This window comes from Ochotona princeps, chromosome 5, assembly GCF_030435755.1.
Source record: "Ochotona princeps isolate mOchPri1 chromosome 5, mOchPri1.hap1, whole genome shotgun sequence".
Taxonomy (NCBI): domain Eukaryota; kingdom Metazoa; phylum Chordata; class Mammalia; order Lagomorpha; family Ochotonidae; genus Ochotona; species Ochotona princeps.
In genome coordinates this window covers 102,783,378-102,799,926 of record NC_080836.1, presented here as the reverse complement: position 1 = coordinate 102,799,926, position 16,549 = coordinate 102,783,378, and the positions used below count along the sequence as shown (strand labels likewise).

General features: G+C 45.2%; 1 protein-coding gene across 3 annotated transcripts in view; it reads right to left on the bottom strand.

Moving 5' to 3' along the window:
* The window catches only part of DIS3L2 (DIS3 like 3'-5' exoribonuclease 2), a 371,962-nt gene that overhangs the window by 104,934 nt on the left and 250,479 nt on the right, over positions 1-16,549 (bottom strand). For all 3 annotated transcript variants that reach the window (XM_058665113.1, XM_004577199.2, XM_058665114.1), the window contains exon 10: positions 12,335-12,414. In XM_058665113.1, coding sequence (XP_058521096.1) covers positions 12,335-12,414 — 80 coding nt within the window. The remainder of the gene's footprint in view (positions 1-12,334; positions 12,415-16,549) is intronic.

Genomic DNA, 16,549 nt, shown 5'->3' with positions numbered 1-16,549 from the left:
GGTCCTCCAGCAACTCATCCGTCACATTCGCAGCTTCCCTGTTCCCACGGAGCTTCTGCTGGTGTCTGTGCATGAACTCCGCTCTGCCAGGCTGTAACTCTCAGGAACCGTCAGTCTGCATTCCTGGGGGCAATGGTCTCTCCTGTGTCCTCTCTTGCACGGTCTGTGATGGTGCTGCTCGGATGCAGTGGCTACCCTGCAAGTTCCTTTGTGTCTGGTATCAGAAGCTGCAAGTCTAGGCTCGCATTTGAAACACTGCTCCTTTTCTGGTATGAGCACTTAGAGCTGTGCCTTTTCTTCCAAGTACTGCTTCACCTGCATCTCACAAGTTTTATCATGTTCTATTTTTTGTGTAAGTCAAGACAAACTATCTTCCAATCCTGCTTATGATTTCTTCTTTGAGTCATGAGTTATCTAGAAGTACTAGGTTCGTTCCCAAATATATGAAGATTTAATAGCCTAATAATCAAGATCTGTGGTAGGATTTTTAACTTACATAAAAACTGAAAGCCTGCAACGGAACCAAAATGTTAGAAGGAAATTCAAGTGTAGGAATGCAAGATTCATGTATTATGAAATAGTGTAATATTATTTGAATCAGAACGTGATAAAGAGGAATATTACAAATTATACACTTGAGGAAAGAACTGTCACTACTTCTAAAACTTTTGAAAAGTTTTTTCTTAAATGTATTTGAAAGGAAGAGTGAAAGAGAGAGAGGGAGATGAGTGAGAAAGTGAGAGAGCTCCTATGTGTTGGTTTGCCCCCCAGACGACTGTAACATGCAGAGCTGGGCCACCCTGGAACTCCATCCAGCTCTCCCAGGGGACACTTGGCAGTATATGGAGACATTCTGGCTTGCGATATTGGGAGAACTGTATACGGGCATCTAGCAGAGTGCACAGAGGGGTTAGGAATGTGGCTAAGCAGAGGACAGTCTCCACAACAAATATTACCTGGCTGAAATCGTCAAAAATGTTGAGAAACTATGGCTAGAGCACCTGTTGAAGAAGCAAATATTTAAAAGTACAGAAAAACACAGATAGGGAAGCGAGACAGGAACCAGGGCAGGAGGAGGGCTCATTTCACAAGACCAGCTAAGAAGAACAAAAGCAACAGCGGGAGAACAGTGATATCACAGTCCTCAGTGTCACTGTCCTTGAAATATAAAGTGGTCTAAAAATCTGAATTAAAAGGCAGAGATAGAGAAAAATAGATCTACAAGAAACACACTTAAATATAAAGAAACAGGTGAGGGGCCCAGCGCAGTGGCCTAGCGGCTAAAGTCCTCGCCTTAAATACGCCAGGATCCCATATGGGCGCCGGTTCTAATCCCGGCAGCTCCACTTCCCATCCAGCTCCCTGCTTGTGGCCTGGGAAAGCAGTCAAGGATGGCCCAAAGTCTTGGGACCCTGCACCCGTGTGGGAGACCCGGAAGAGGTCCCTAGCTCCTGGCTTGGGATCGGTGCAGCTCTGGCCGTTGCAGTCATTTACGGAGTGAACCATCAGACGGAAGATCTTTCCTCTCTGTCTCTCTTCCCCTCTGTATATCTGACTTTGCGATAAAAATAAATAAATCTTAAAAAAAAAAAAGAAATAGGTGAAAAGTGAAAGGATAGATTACAAATGATTATTATAACTTCTCTGCCCATAATTTGGTCATAAATTATAAAAAAGAAAAAAGTTAAAGGATGGGAAATATGTATAATACAAAAATCAATCCTAAGAAAGCTGGAGTGGCTGCAGTAATTGTAGATACTGGAGATGAAAAAAGAACATTTCATAATGTTAAAACGGTGATATACCAAAAAAATCTAACATTCCTATGTATATTCTTAATAAAAGGGCTTCAACGTAAATGAAGTAAAAGGTGACAGAGACAATAGTAGAAACAGACAAAATCCACAGATCCACTTAGAGATTTCAACATTGTTTTCTCAGTTCAGAGAGAGAGAGAGAGAACACATGTAGATAGAAACTCAAACGTCTAAGGCCACGGCACTGGAGAGGACAACACCTTTACAACTTGGTTGTACTGACGATTATAAAACACAGTCCTCAACAATACAGAGAAAACACTGGGGCCCAGCGGCGTGGCCTAGCGGCTAAAGTTCTTGCCTTGAACGCCCCGGGATCCCATATGGGCACCGGTTCTAATCCCGGCAGCTCCACTTCCCATCCAGCTCCCTGCTTGTGGCCTGGGAAAGCAGTTGAGGACAGCCCAATGCATTGGGACACTGCACCCGTGTGGGAGACCCGGAAGAGGTTCCTGGTTCCCGGCTTCGGATTGGCGCACATCGGTCCGTTGCGGCTCACTTGGGGAGTGAATCATCGGACGGAAGATCTTCCTCTCTGTCTCTCCTTCTCTGTGTATATCTGGCTGTAATAAAATGAATAAATTTTTAAAAAAAAAAAACAATACAGAGAAAACACACAGAACATTACCAAAACCAAAACCAAAACCAAACAAGCTGAGCCTAAACACGGGCTTTGATACATTAAAAAGGAATGGAATGATAAATATGTTCTCTGCCATAACGGAATTATTTTAATTTATTCTAGAAATTTTACTGTGTGTGTTTAACAAATCCCAAGGTTTATCAGTAAATGTATCCACCTTCCAAACAATAGGAAAAATATTCTCATTCTTGTCATTCCTTCTTAAGTTGCTGGTATGTTCTGTTATCAACATGTCTTTAATTGTCCCTTGATGGTCTGTTTGATTTGACCAGCAGGAAAGGCCGAGTGGCAGATCGCAGATGGGTAGTGCAAGAACAGGGTGGATTTCACAGCCCAGTCAGCCCCCTAGAGCCTAATTGGGTGCCATTTTGCTTAAGGAGGCAAAGGCAAGGGAAAGGGCTGAGCATACACTGAGCTCAGAGAGAACTCATTTTTGACTCAGCGAACTGCAGCAAAGCAGCATTCTACAGATTCCACCCAAGACAGGACTGGGTTGTCTTCAGACATGATGGCCAGTAGATCAAGAACTCTAGTAGGGGAACATCAGGCACCATTTTGTACAGTGTGGTAAAAGTTTAGGACTGCAGGGGACAATAGTGAACTGCACATGTGCTGAGCTCGTGAGAACTCACTAAAATCGATGGATTACACTGGTCCCAAAGGAAAATAATACCAACTGTGGCATCGCATGGGTCAAAATAGGTCCGTGTGGCACCCAGACCTAACATCCAACAGATTCCGACAAGATCAGCACCACCAACAACCTAGCTATATAGGATACCTGGTGTCTCCCTATTCCTGGGACATGCTCCAACCGGAAGTGGGAGAAGGGTTGTACAGACAACAGTGCAGCCTCAACATAGTAGCACAGAAGATAGAGCGTGGTGAGCCAGGAGTTGGGGCTACAGAAACCTTGGTGAAATCTAACATAAGAACCCAGACCTGGAACTTGCTGGAGGGAGTGGCACAATTGGCTGCAAACAAAGAGCTGTGTACCAACTGCAATAAGTATAATTGAACTGTAGACCTGTGGATGACACAGCTTAGAAACCTGCCCCAAGAAGAAGAATCTGATAACTAGAAGTACAATGACCAAGAGCAAAAGAAGAGTCAGAGGCACAATGAATATTACCGAAGACTCCCCTGCAAAGGAGCAAAACCTTATGCCAACCTCAGAGTTAACTGAGGAAGACATCAAGAAAATGGGGAATGGGCCTGGCGGCGTGGCCTAACGGCTAAAGTCCTCGCCTTGAATGCCCCGGGATCCCATATGGGCACCGGTTCTAATCCCGGCAGCTCCACTTTCCATCCAGCTCCCTGCTTGTGGCCTGGGAAAGCAGTTGAGGACAGCCCAATACATTGGGACACTGCACCCGCGTGGTAGACCCGGAAGAGGTTCCTGGTTCCCGGCTTCGGATTGGCGCGTACCAGCCTGTTGCGGCTCACTTGGGGAGTGAATCATCGGATGGAAGATCTTCCTCTCTGTCTCTCCTGCTCTCTGTATATCTGGCTGTAATAAAATGAATAAATCTTTAAAAAAAAAAAAGAAAATGGGGAACACAGAATTCAGACAACTCATTTTAAAGCTTCTGATCAACAATGAGAAGCACATACAAGAGTTCAAAGAATTTACGGAATATATTACACAAGAAAAAGCAGCAAAAAAGCAAATCAAGGGTGATATATCAGAAATAAGAACTCAGTAGAGCAAATTAAAAGTACAATGGAGAGTCTCCAAGATAGAATGAAGCAAGCAGAAGAAAGAACCTCAAAATTAGAAGATATTTCCTGTCACCAGGGGGAAACAAACAAAAAGCTGGAAGCAGAGCTGGGTCAGGCCAAAAAAAGTATTCAAGAATTGAAAGACACTGTTTTGCGGCTCACTTGGGAAGTGAATCACCGGCTGGAAGATCTTTCTCTCTGACTCTCCTCCTCTCTGTATATCTGACTTTGTAATAAAAATAAATAAATCTTAAAAAAAAAAAGAAAAAAAAAAAAAGAAAGGCACTGTTAAGAGGCCTAATATAAAAGTTGTGGAAGTCCCAGAAGGTGCAGAAATAGAAGTTGGGATCAAGGTGTATTCAATGAAATAATAAGGGAAAATTTCCCTAATCTAGAGAAAAAATTGGGAAGCAGCATCTAGTAAGGGCAAAGAACTCCCAGCAGGGTTGATCAAAAGCGATCTTCACCACAATACATGATCATCAAGCTCTCTTCAATTGAACAGAAGGGAAAGATCCTTAAATGTGCACATGAAAAACATCAACTGACATATAAAGGAATGCCCATTAAACTCACAGGAGATCTCTCACAGGAAACTCTACAGGCAAGAAGAGAATGGAGTGACATATTCCAGATTCTAAAAGCAAAAAACTGTCAGCCCAGGACAACGTACTCAGCAAAGCTTTCTTTTGTCTTTGAAAAGGAAATAAAATTCTTGCACAGTCAAGAGAAGTTAAAAGAATTTGCCTCTTCCAAACCTGCCCTACAAAGGATACTTCAAGATGTTCTCTTGACAGAAGAGGAATAGTACCCAACAAAACCAAAGGCAAATGGCAAGAACATCCCAGTAAAATGACAACAGAAGACTGAATCAATGAACAACCCATTCCTAAAATGACAGGACTAAATTACCACCCATTCATATTAACCCTGAAAGTAACTGGCTCAAGTTCAATCAAACGTCATAGATTAGAACACTGGACTAAAAAACAAAACACATCTATTTGTTGTCTGGAAGAGACACATTTCACCAACAAAAATCAGCGGAAACTATATCTCATGGATTTTGATGTTTTTGTTTTTGTTAGTTTCACCTCTTTAAGGCAGCTTCTTGTGATTAAATTATTCAATGACTCATAGATCATACAGTAGCATCATTTTCTCAACAGGGTTCTTGATCTTCTTTTTTTCACTTTTTCAGTGACACACTAATCTATCAGTAGCATGTTATTTAACTTCATGGTGTTGTTAACTTTTTTTCTTCCTGTTGTTGATTTTGTTTTGTGGCTCTTAATTTAAGGGGACATACAGTAGCTGTGTAATGGAGACTGTCATACGTAGTAACATGTCATTTAAACTTCATGGCATAGTAAGTTTCTATTTTCCTTCCTATTGTTGCTTTTGTATTGTGACTTTTCATTTAAGGGGATGTATAGTAACTATAAAATGGAGACTAACATATCCAGATGTGAGGACACAATGTAGTATACATTTCTGCTTCCAGACAAAGATGGACTTACAATGAAACTGTTCACTATATCTTGACAATAGGATTCTGGACTCTCTGCCAGTGTCCATGCCTGCAATGATGGACACAAGATTGTGTATGAAGAACTATACTTTAATAGTGATATAGAGGAACTAGGTATGGGGGGGTGAAACTGGGGAGGGGATAAGGGAAATCCCAGGACCCTATGGAAACTGTATCATAAAATTATAAATAAAAATAATAAAAATGATAATAATAATCGTAATAATAAAATGGCTAATTTTATGCCTCTCTATATATACCATATATATATATACACACATATTTTACCTCAATAAAGTAATAATGTCTTTATTCACCCTTCATTATAAAAAGATCCTCCCTGTTGTACAAATAATTCCTAAGCTGAATGTTTTATTCCTTCTCTCAGTACTTTGAGGACGTTTTGCCGTTTTCCTCTGGATTTCACTGATGTGACTGAAAGTCAGCTTTAGCTGCCTCTGCTCTCTGGCTTCCAGATCTTCTTTAAATGTGATGTTTCTAGACCTGGATTTCATTTCTCTACCCTGTAAAAACCTCACTGTTTCCCAACTGTGAAGAATGACACCTTTGACAGATACTCCAGTGTTCTCAGAGATTATGTTTTCTTCCTGTCTTTCTATTATTTCCTGGCTTCCTCAGGGGCGGCACGGCCCACCACTTTGGACATCTGCAGTTTGGGATTGAGTCCCACCTATGTTTCTGATCCAGTTTCCTACTATCCAAGTGGGAGACAGGCGGAATTCTTAACCTCCTTGTTTTGGCCTGGACCAGTCTTGACTACTGGGGGCATTTAGGGAATCAGCCATTGATGGAAGACCTCCCTTCCCTCTACCCCATTCTCTCTCTGACTCTCAAATAAATACATAATAAATACATACTTTTTTTTAAAGGAGACTCCCACAAGAAAATCACAGGCAAGAAGACTGGTCCAACACACCAATCCCCAAATGGTATGAACCTGAAGCAGAACCTGATGATTCTGGGTCTCATGGAGACACCACAGACAAGGTGACAGATCTGAACCTAAGAGGGGAAAGGCATGGGTATTCTGCAGAGGAAGTGGAACAGGCTTGCATATCAGGATGTAACCCAGACGTGCTCCACATACCTGGGGGTCAGAGGACAATAGAAATACACATGACAAGGCAAGGCCCAGAAACAGTGAAGGTATGCAACGGGTTGCCTGATCATCTGAGTCAGGATCAGTCTGAAACACAGAGCAGCATGCATGATGTGCAGGATGCAGAGCTCTTTGAGGAACACCCTGCCCGGGAGAAGGCAGCACAGAGAGACCCCATCCAGAAGTAAGGAGCGTTATTGCTGTACGAGAGACCGGGAGAAAGCATGCTGATAGGATCTGGTAGGAACAGGCCATTCTGCTGGGAGGAAAGGAAAGCTGTGCAGTGGTTTGGCGCGTTCTTAGGCTAGAGTTCCTTCAACACCAAGGTAGGCAGGGAGGCAAGGCCTCAGAAGCAGAGGGAAAGAACAAGGCTTAGGGAGGCAAGAAATGCCAGAGTCACCGGGGAGGGCCTCATCAGAGGAGTGGAAGCCACACACCAGGAAAGCACCTGAGGCAGCGGGATGGGCGCTTCCCTGGGAAGGGCGGGCACTGTGCCCCCGAGCTCTCTCGGGCTGCATGGTGTCCATTTTATCTCACTCGGAAGATGTGCTCTTTTAAATTACCTTCTGATGTCCGCACTCTGTGTAGACCAGAGTGTGGGCAGGCAGTCAATGCATGGTGAAAACAGCAAAGAGGAGAGACAGACAACAGGGAAGTGGCTATGGATATCCGGGCACTGCAGCAAGACCTCTGCTAACCTGTAAAGTATGAATTCCCATTGCCAGAAAGCCTCACGGATGAGTAGATCTGTGTATTTATTTTTTCCCATTCATTCATTCATCCATTCTTTTTCCTCCAGCATTTTTTGGTATGTTTACTAAATCATTCAATTATCAACCATCTAATTTCAGAATATTTTCGTCACCCCAAAGAGAAACTCAACCTATCAGTACTCTGAGACCTTTCCCTTTTCCATGCCTTCATTTTTAGGGCCTGGTTAGGATGACCCCACTGCGCCCAGTGGCAAAGCATGCACTAACACACAAGAGAAGTAGGTATCACTTCCTGGAAGTTCTATTCGGAGCATGTCTCTGCTAAAAGCTGAACAATAGTCCTCACTTGTCTCTCTCGGACAGCAGAGCAGAGCAAAGCAAAGCAATAGCATTCATTCAATTGAACAGAGAGGGCAGCTATGGAGCCTGGCTCCAGTTCTGACCACCACGCAAGAACTGGCCTACAGTTAGCCTACAAGGCCCTGACAGGCCAGGCGTCATGCACCTCCGACTTCCTAAGGGCAGGAGGGACTCTGATGACAGGTGAAATGGACTCGCACTTCCTAAGCCACAGGATGTGGAAGGTGCTTGTCTGAGAATCAGTTACATGATCACTGCCACTTGACAACTTCACCCATTTGGAGAGGTTGTCATGGAAGGCACTAGGTTTGCTCTGTAGGGCCTGGAGGGGGCATAAATGAGAGCAAAGGGTGGAAAACTACGGGAAGACAGCACTGGTTCAGATCATTACAGGACAGGACTTTCCCAGGCATGCAGTCGTAGAACAGAATGGGTTGCCTTTAAGGTGGAAAGTTCAGCTGCAATCTGGATATTCAATAAGTGGATGCTGTGGAAGTAATGCACAAACCAGAGGGTGATCTGACAACTGTGGCATTCCCACACTTGAGTGGTGAGGTCAGCTGTGAGGTGTGTTGCAAGTGATCTGTTACAATCATAAAACACTGCCATGTGTGATTTACTGTCTAGATTCTGGGTTATCACTGTGACACCACTCTTATTCACTGGCATTGTTACATATTTTCTTGACCAAAAAAAAAAAAAAAAAAAAAGACTCCACATTGCTGGATCAAGCTCCTAGGAACATTGTTCCCCTCCAGAGTGTTTATAAGGCCAAAAAGGTTAGTAGACCCTTTCTACAGCCGAGATTCCACAAAGGGGGGGGGGGGCCACTCCTCTTGCTTCATGCTAATTATGATCTACTGGTGAATAAGCAGTCACATTTTGTAGACCTGATGGCCTAAGTCTTAACACCTACTAGGAGTCACTGATACTAAGTTCTGGGAGTACCGCCACACTCTATAAAAAGAGAGAGGATTAACAGGCCATATCTGTGTATTCTATCAGTCCAAGAATAGTCATTCAGGTGATTTCAAGTGGACCACAGGAAATCTTAACTTCAATTATTTATGTACTTGGATCGTTTCAGAGGTAGAGACAGAGAGCGCTCCCACCTACTGATTGACTAACCAAATGCCTGCAATAGCCCAGGCTTAGTCAGGTGGAAGTTAGGAGCCAGGAACTGAACCCAGTCTCAATGTGCCCAGCAGGACCCTAATTACTTGAGCCATTATCTGTTCCTTCCCGAAGTCTCCACAGGCTGTAATCAGGAGCCGGAGCAGAGACTTGAACCCAGGCATTCCAACCTGGATGCCTTGCTGGCATTTTAACAGCTTGGCCAAATGCCTATTCCAAGTTTAACTTTCATACAGCACTTTCTTTAAATAAAAATGGCTATGGATGACATAAAAATGCCCAGAAAATATGATTTGCTCTTAGGCGCATTAAACATTTTTTCCTCTAAGTAAGAATTGACATGAACTGGTAACTATTAGAACCTGAACTCAGCCAGCCAAACTGGAACAACGTTCACTTTTCATCTCCCTGGATAAATGGCCTTGGCAGAAACTGTTGTCACAAGGGCCAACTGTAGAAGTGCCACCATAACAACAGCCGACTGACCAGCCTAGGCCTGTTCTGGCCTTTCCTGACTCCTTTTCCATGTCCCCCTTCTGCTACTCTGCCAGATGGACAGATGCTAACTCTCCGCTGGAATGCAAGGAGGATGGAACAGATGGAAGCTTCTACTCACCTGGGCAGTGGGCTACTGGGAAGCCTGAGGTTTCTGGCACCTCATAATTTTATTTTATTACATTTTTTTTCATTATAAAACTATTAACTACCACATTATAAAAATCTGGAAACTAGAGGAAAGAGAAAAAGCCATCATGACGCCATGGTCCTAGGGGAATCACTGGTGGCACTGGCGTGCGTCGCTGACTTTTCCTCAGGGCTGCCTCTGCACACAGCTGAACAGGCCGCGTGTGTGCAGCTCATCCCTACCTTACCTTCTCTAAGCAGCAGCCCCGGCACCTCTGTAAAGCCATGCCATCAGACAGACTAGCTTCAAGCATCAGGTTACTGACAGAGCAAAGCTGTGGCCCCAAGAGGAAGTGGGATCCATTGCACGAGCTACTCTGCCTCCCCAGCACAGCCTCCTGACTCCCCGACAGCTAACATGTGATGCCAACTCTTCATCATTTGGGGGGAACCTTGGCCCCCTGGGTCCTTCTCCCTTGGCTCCCACGGCCATTTCCATAGATTCTTCTGTCCCTGCCCCTTTCTCATGTCACCCCTCATGAGACCGCCCCATCCCCAGCCTGGTTTTGGTCCTAGGCGACTGCACTGTTTCTGACTCATTCCACAGCCTCTCCTTTTACTACTTCTTGCACTGCTAAATTATATTCCTCACTTTGATCACTCTCCTAAGAAGTTTACTTGACTTTTCATCATCTGAGAAATAAAGAAGATTCTTTGGTGTGAATATCTGCCCCCAGTCCACCTTTCCTGCCACATCTTTTATTCTTTCCTCCATGAAACTCCTATGGGTACCTTGGTTGCCCGGGCATAAAAGCCACAGTGAACACAGTGATTGTAGACTGGATACACGCCTGCTCCGTAGTGTCTATGCAGGGTTGATAATCCCAAGTCAGTTGAGACGGAGTGACAGGGACTGGACTTATCCCTCTGCCATTAGCAACGTTAAAGTTGGACAGAATAAACGAAGCAATGCATCAGACTGCTCCCAGACCAGAGCTATGGCCTAGAAGGACATGGAGTTCAGGAGCCCCGGCTTGTCATATGGGGACACTTTGCACACGGGGGTCTGGGGAGGTGGTGTCCACAGAACACAGGCTACCCCATGCCTTCGCACATGGCAGAGATTGCTCAGAACCCAAGGGACCCAGTCACTGCTTCTGTGAACAGGCTGCTCCAATTTTAGATCATAAAAATATATACTTTCAGACTGGTGCAGTAGCCAAGTGGCTCGAGTCCTTGCCTTCACATGCTGGATCCCATATGGGCACCAGTTCTAATCCTGGCAGCCCCATTTCCCAACCAGCTCTTTGTTTGTGGCCTGAGAAAGCAGTGGAGGATGCCCAAAGACTTGGGACCCTGCACCTGCATGGGTGGCCTGGAAGAGGCTCCAGGCTCCAGGTTCCTGGCTTTGGATCAGCTCAGTTCCAGCTGTTATGGTCACTTGGGGAGTGAATCAGTGGATGAAAGATTTTTTCTCTTGGTCTCTCCTCCTCTCTGTATATCTGACTTTCCAATAAAAAAATCTTTAAAAAAAATATATATATATATATATACACATATATATATTCTAAAATTTCTGAGAACTTTTCTCTCTTGATGCTTTCTCTTCCTTTCAATTTCCTTTATTTGCAAAAACTAAGCTGCTCGGCCCACACATTCATGGAGGGCTCCCATGCAAAGAAGATAAACACATTTGTAGGCAATGTTGGGTTCTGTCTCTCAGCCTTCTCTCCACTATATTCTGCTGCCCGTTCTGGTAGAGATGAGATGTCAGCACTGAACATTTGGGAGACTAGAGTCAAGGGGAGCCGTGAGCATCCCAGTGTCTGGAACCACCAGGCTCCTGCACCCTCCGTGGAGAGGGAAACTGCAAAGGTGGGCACTGCCAAAGCCATCTCTGGGAGTGACGAGCACTCAGAGTCAATAGAGACCACTTCAGGGAGGGACAAGAAATAGCCATGGACTATAGGCAGCACTTCTAGGATCTGATGTACTTTGCCTGCCCCTCTCCCACCTTACCTACTGTCTCTGAAAGTCAGCTGTTGCTTTCTCTTCCTTCATTATAATTTCCAAAGACTGCTGGCCCCCATCTTACTTTTTTCTGTTTAGCAACATGCTAAAAGAATGCTAAGCAGAAAATGCTTAGGAAGCCCCCTAATAATCTTCCTTTTGCAATGAACTAGATATAGAAGATCTACTGGGAGGAACCCAGAGTCTCCAATTTGGGCCAGGAGACACACTTCTTAAGGAATGTGGCCACCACAGAGTGCGTCTTGGTGGATGCCCCCGGAACCTGATTTGCTGTTCAGGTGAGGTCAGGACATGTTGTCCCTTTGAAGCAGAGCCCAAAGGAGCTTTCTCTTCTACAATGCCTGAGGCCCAAAGTCAAACTACCCAGAAGGCCAAAGCCAGGATTCAATTCTGCTGCCCCCACTGCGACCTTTCTTGGGGGCTCAAGACAGGTTCCAGGAAGGCGCCATTCCTCCCGCCCCCATCAAGGCCACTGCAGGAACATGCCCTTAAGGTCTCCTTGTGGAGAAGGCTCAGAAGTCTGTGGGCAAGTTAAGGAATGAAGCAACCCTGTGTTACACAGTACACTGCGTGGGGAGTACAAGGCACAGGTATGCAGGCTGCCTGCGAGCAGCAATGGTATAGAAATCTCCACCCTACCATCAGCGAGTGGCTTGCAGGAGAGGGCGTCGTCGAGGTCTCGGGCAGTTGATGGGTCAATGGTGAAGATACAGTCTTTTCTAGGAAAGATTTAAGATAACAATTAGCAATGGCACAAATCATAGAAACGTTACCCCCGCTGTAGCACAGTGCTCGTCTGGCAAGTGCACTCTGCTGTGCAGAGTGAAGAACAGCTCCCAGAGCTTCTCTCAGAAAAACCAAGGGGAGGGCAGCTTTCTGTCCTCTTGTGAACCGGCACCTGCCTCTGCTGGACCTGGCACGAGCATGGAGCATCTCCCAACTCAGGCATCAGCAGGGGCGAGTTCCTCTGCTGTGGTCAGCTCGGACTCTTGCCTCCCTACGCCCAGGGGCTGCAGGAGCCTGTTTTCCAGTTATCTGTATGTCAGGGATTTACTGCTTCTTCTTCTACTAAAACCATCCCTATGGGATGTCACCTGGTTTGTGTCATAGGGAGATGTGACCAGAAAAAAAAAAAAAGAGAATAAAAGGGGAAAAAAAGCTGCAGGGCTATATGACTAACTGTGACACAATTCTACGTGTAAATATCCCAAGACACTTCACCCTAGTTCACATTACCAAGTAGCCCCTGTGCCCATTTAGCAATGCACTTCAGCTCCATGATCCTCTCTGGGAAGCTCTGCGATATTCTCATTTATGCCCCTCTGGGCCACCCATTTCGGCAGCAGTTGTCCTTGGTTCTGCACACCAGTCTGTCCCACCTCGGAACGGGCTTGGCCCCTGGAGATTGCTGCGGCGACTGCCCGTTCACCCTCACCCCCAGCTCTGCCTGTCTTGCTCCTGCTGGGCTCTCCCAGGTTCTTGTCCATTTCACCCAGCCCAGCAGTGCTGCCGCCATCTCCATCTCCTAAGCCACTGGCATTGAGCAGACAGGGCTCTGTGAAGACTTCTTTTTTGAGGGTGCTTTTTCTGCCCAAAGCTTCCCAAACCCCTGGGTACTTCCATGCTGCTCTTGGACAGCCAGGAGAGCTCTCAGGGCCTTTCTCCCTCCCTTTCACCTTCCTCCCAAGATTTATTTATTATTTGAAAGGCAGAGTTACACAAAGAGAGGGAGTGACAAACAGGAGGAGAGAGATCCTCCATCACTGGTTTACTCCTCTAACGGGGCAGGCAGGACTATGCCTGGTTGATGCCGGGAACCCAGAGCTCCTTCCGAGTCTCCCACATGGGAGATGGGCCCTAGTACTTGGGTTATCCTTGCTGCTTTCTAAGGCACAGTGGCAGGCAGTGGAATCAGAAGTGGAGCAGCCAGGTTCTGAACCCGTGCTCAGGGCCTTTCTTTATTCGACCCTTTATTGCCCCTTTCCCTACTGCTAGGAGACCTGGGTGGTCCTCTCTGATCTCACACTGATCAATTCATTATCATAACACCTTCATTTCAAGGCTATTTCTGAGTTATAAGATTTATCACCAATTCAATAACAACTTTCTGGGAAAATTTTTTAAAATTAAAAACTTGGGCCCAGCACAGTAGCCTAGTGGCTAAAGTCCTTTCCTGATATACCTGGGATCCTATATGGCTGCTAGTTTATGTGCCAGAGGCCCTGCTTCCCATCCAGCTTCCTGCTTGTGGTCTGGGAAAGCAATGGAGGATGGCCCAAAGCCTTGGGACTCTGCACCCACATGGGAGACCTGGAGGAGGCTCCTTGCTCCTGGCTTGGGATTGGCTCAGCTCTGGCCATTGTGGCCATTTGGGGAGTAAATCTGCAAATGGAAGATCTTCCTCTCTGTCTCTCCTCCTCCCTGTATATCTAACTTTCCAATAAAAATAACTAAATCTTTCAAAAAATTAAAAATTCTACCACATTAAATACATACACTGATTTTAATATACTTCAATACTCCAGAACTCTCAAATACTTTTAAAAAATAAACTTTACCAGTAACTGAATACATTGCCAACTGTTATATTTCACAATGGAATAGTATTCAGCAAGGAAAAAGAACAAATGATTCATATACACCACAGCTTGAATGAACAAATTCATATATGCAACAGCTTCAAAGTGACCAGGCCAAGACCATTCTTCAAAGCGCCATTAGCATGGTTCCATGTAAGGAACATTCAAGATGGAATGACAGTGACAGCAGAGCAGGGTTGCCAGGGTCTGAGAAAGCAGTGTTTCTGCAGGGTAGGGGGAGATGAAGTTTGTTACCTTGATTGTGTTGGTAGTTACACAAACTCATACAGGTCTTAACATTCACACAACTATATACCAAGTAAAGATCAAATTTGACTTTTACTAATTTAAAAATAGAAAATTTAAAATCTGACTTTCGAATAACATAAAAATGGGTTAATCATTCATAGCGCCGACCAATGGGTGCTAGAATTAGGGATTTAGTTTCTCCCTTCATATTCTTTCACAATTTAAAAAATTCTCACTACCAGCAAGTATGCCTTCTATAAATGGAAAAATTAACACCAACAGGCAATCTCCCTAATTCAAAGATACTCTTCATCAGCTTCATAATGCTGTCTATGGAATGTCAGGAGCTGTAACCCTGTTGAGAATCCTGTGGTTACTACATCCAGTGGCTGTACCCAGGTAGCTCTGGCCAGGGCGGTCAAGACTCCACGATGCAGGGTGCACAGAGGCTGATGCATTGGCATACAGAGCAATAATCTGCTCTGCCACATGGAGAGGTGGTGAATGAGGAAGTTAGGGCACCAGAGGAGAACAACGTTGCTACGTCCCTTGGAAAGTGTGCTTCCCAGGGCGTGACACTGTACCCAGAGCACAGGCTGCCACTCTGAAGCGTTGGATGAATGAGAGAACGGGCATGAACAGCAAGGCCAGGGAGGGCACACGGACCCTGACACCACAGCAATGGGCCCTAAAGGGCTGAGGGTCTTGGTTCACCAGATAAGGAAGGAACTGTCTGCTCCTAGCTTCTTCCATAAAACCAAGCCAAATGTTTTATATATACCAAACACTCCATGAAAAATACTTGTGTAACCGAATCTGCAATGTCAGCTGTGGTAACAGTAATGTTTTGGTCTTCCTTCCTTCACTATGAGGACATCCTGAGAAGCGGAAAGATTCAGAAAGAATACTGCCACAAGGTGCAGCCGAGAGCCACAGCTCACTCGCTTCCTTGAGGAGTTGACTGGGAAGTTCCATTTTCTTATAATTGATTCTCTGTTGAGTCGTTCAATACAACGAAGCGTAATAACGCCCTTTAAGACCCTTGCAGCCCAACACCGTCCAGTCCTATGCAACAAAGGCAGGCTCTGAATGGGTGCTCGGACAGCTGTCCTGAAGAGACCTGTGTGGGTTTTCTAAGGAACATCCTGGACTACCCTGCAGGCAGACAGGCTGCCTAATCCCATAAACCCAGACGTCTGCATGAGAGCTGGACCGCGAGGAGTGGCAGCCCAGAAGGCCACGTGCTAGGAAGACAGGCCATGCAAGGCCCTCCTCAGTGTGGCCTGCACCTGCTTGGACTTGGCCTGTGAGCTAAGAATGGTTTTCAGTTTTAAATAGCTGGAAAAAACAAACAAAATAAGAATATTGTTTTTAGATACATGAAAATTGTTTTTTTAAAATCTTTTTATTATTATCATTTTATGATACAGTTCCATAGGCTCCTGGGATTTCCCTTATCCTTTCCCCAACTCCTCCCCCCCAGTTCCTCTATATCATTACTAAAGTATAGTTCTTCATACAATGTAGTATGCATCTCTACTTCCAGTCAAAGATGGACTTACAATGAAACTGTTTACTATATCTTGACAATAGGATGCTGGACTCTCTGCCATTATCCATGCCCGCAATGATGGACATAAGATACCTGAAAACTGTATGAACTTTAAATTTCCGTATCTAAAAGAAAAGCTTAATTGGAACACAGCTGTGCTGTTCCCATACTAGGGCAGGGTTAACTGGCTGTGACCAACAGTAAGGCACCCTTTAGAGAGCTCGCTGACCCTTGCTTTGGAACAAGATTTCCTAATGTGTCAAACGAATGTTTTACTTTGTTTAAAAAGTCTTGTGATTACTCAGCCTGGGAAACTAGGCTAGGCTGCTTTCTGAATTGGAGCACTTGGAGCCTTTCACCGGCTGCCAGCAGCAGGCACAGGCCTGCTGGCCCCGGTCCTTCTTGCTCCATCTCCCCCATGCAAGGTCCTCAGAGAGGCAGTTGGAGGGGGCATGCCCCAACAGCGCCCACCCT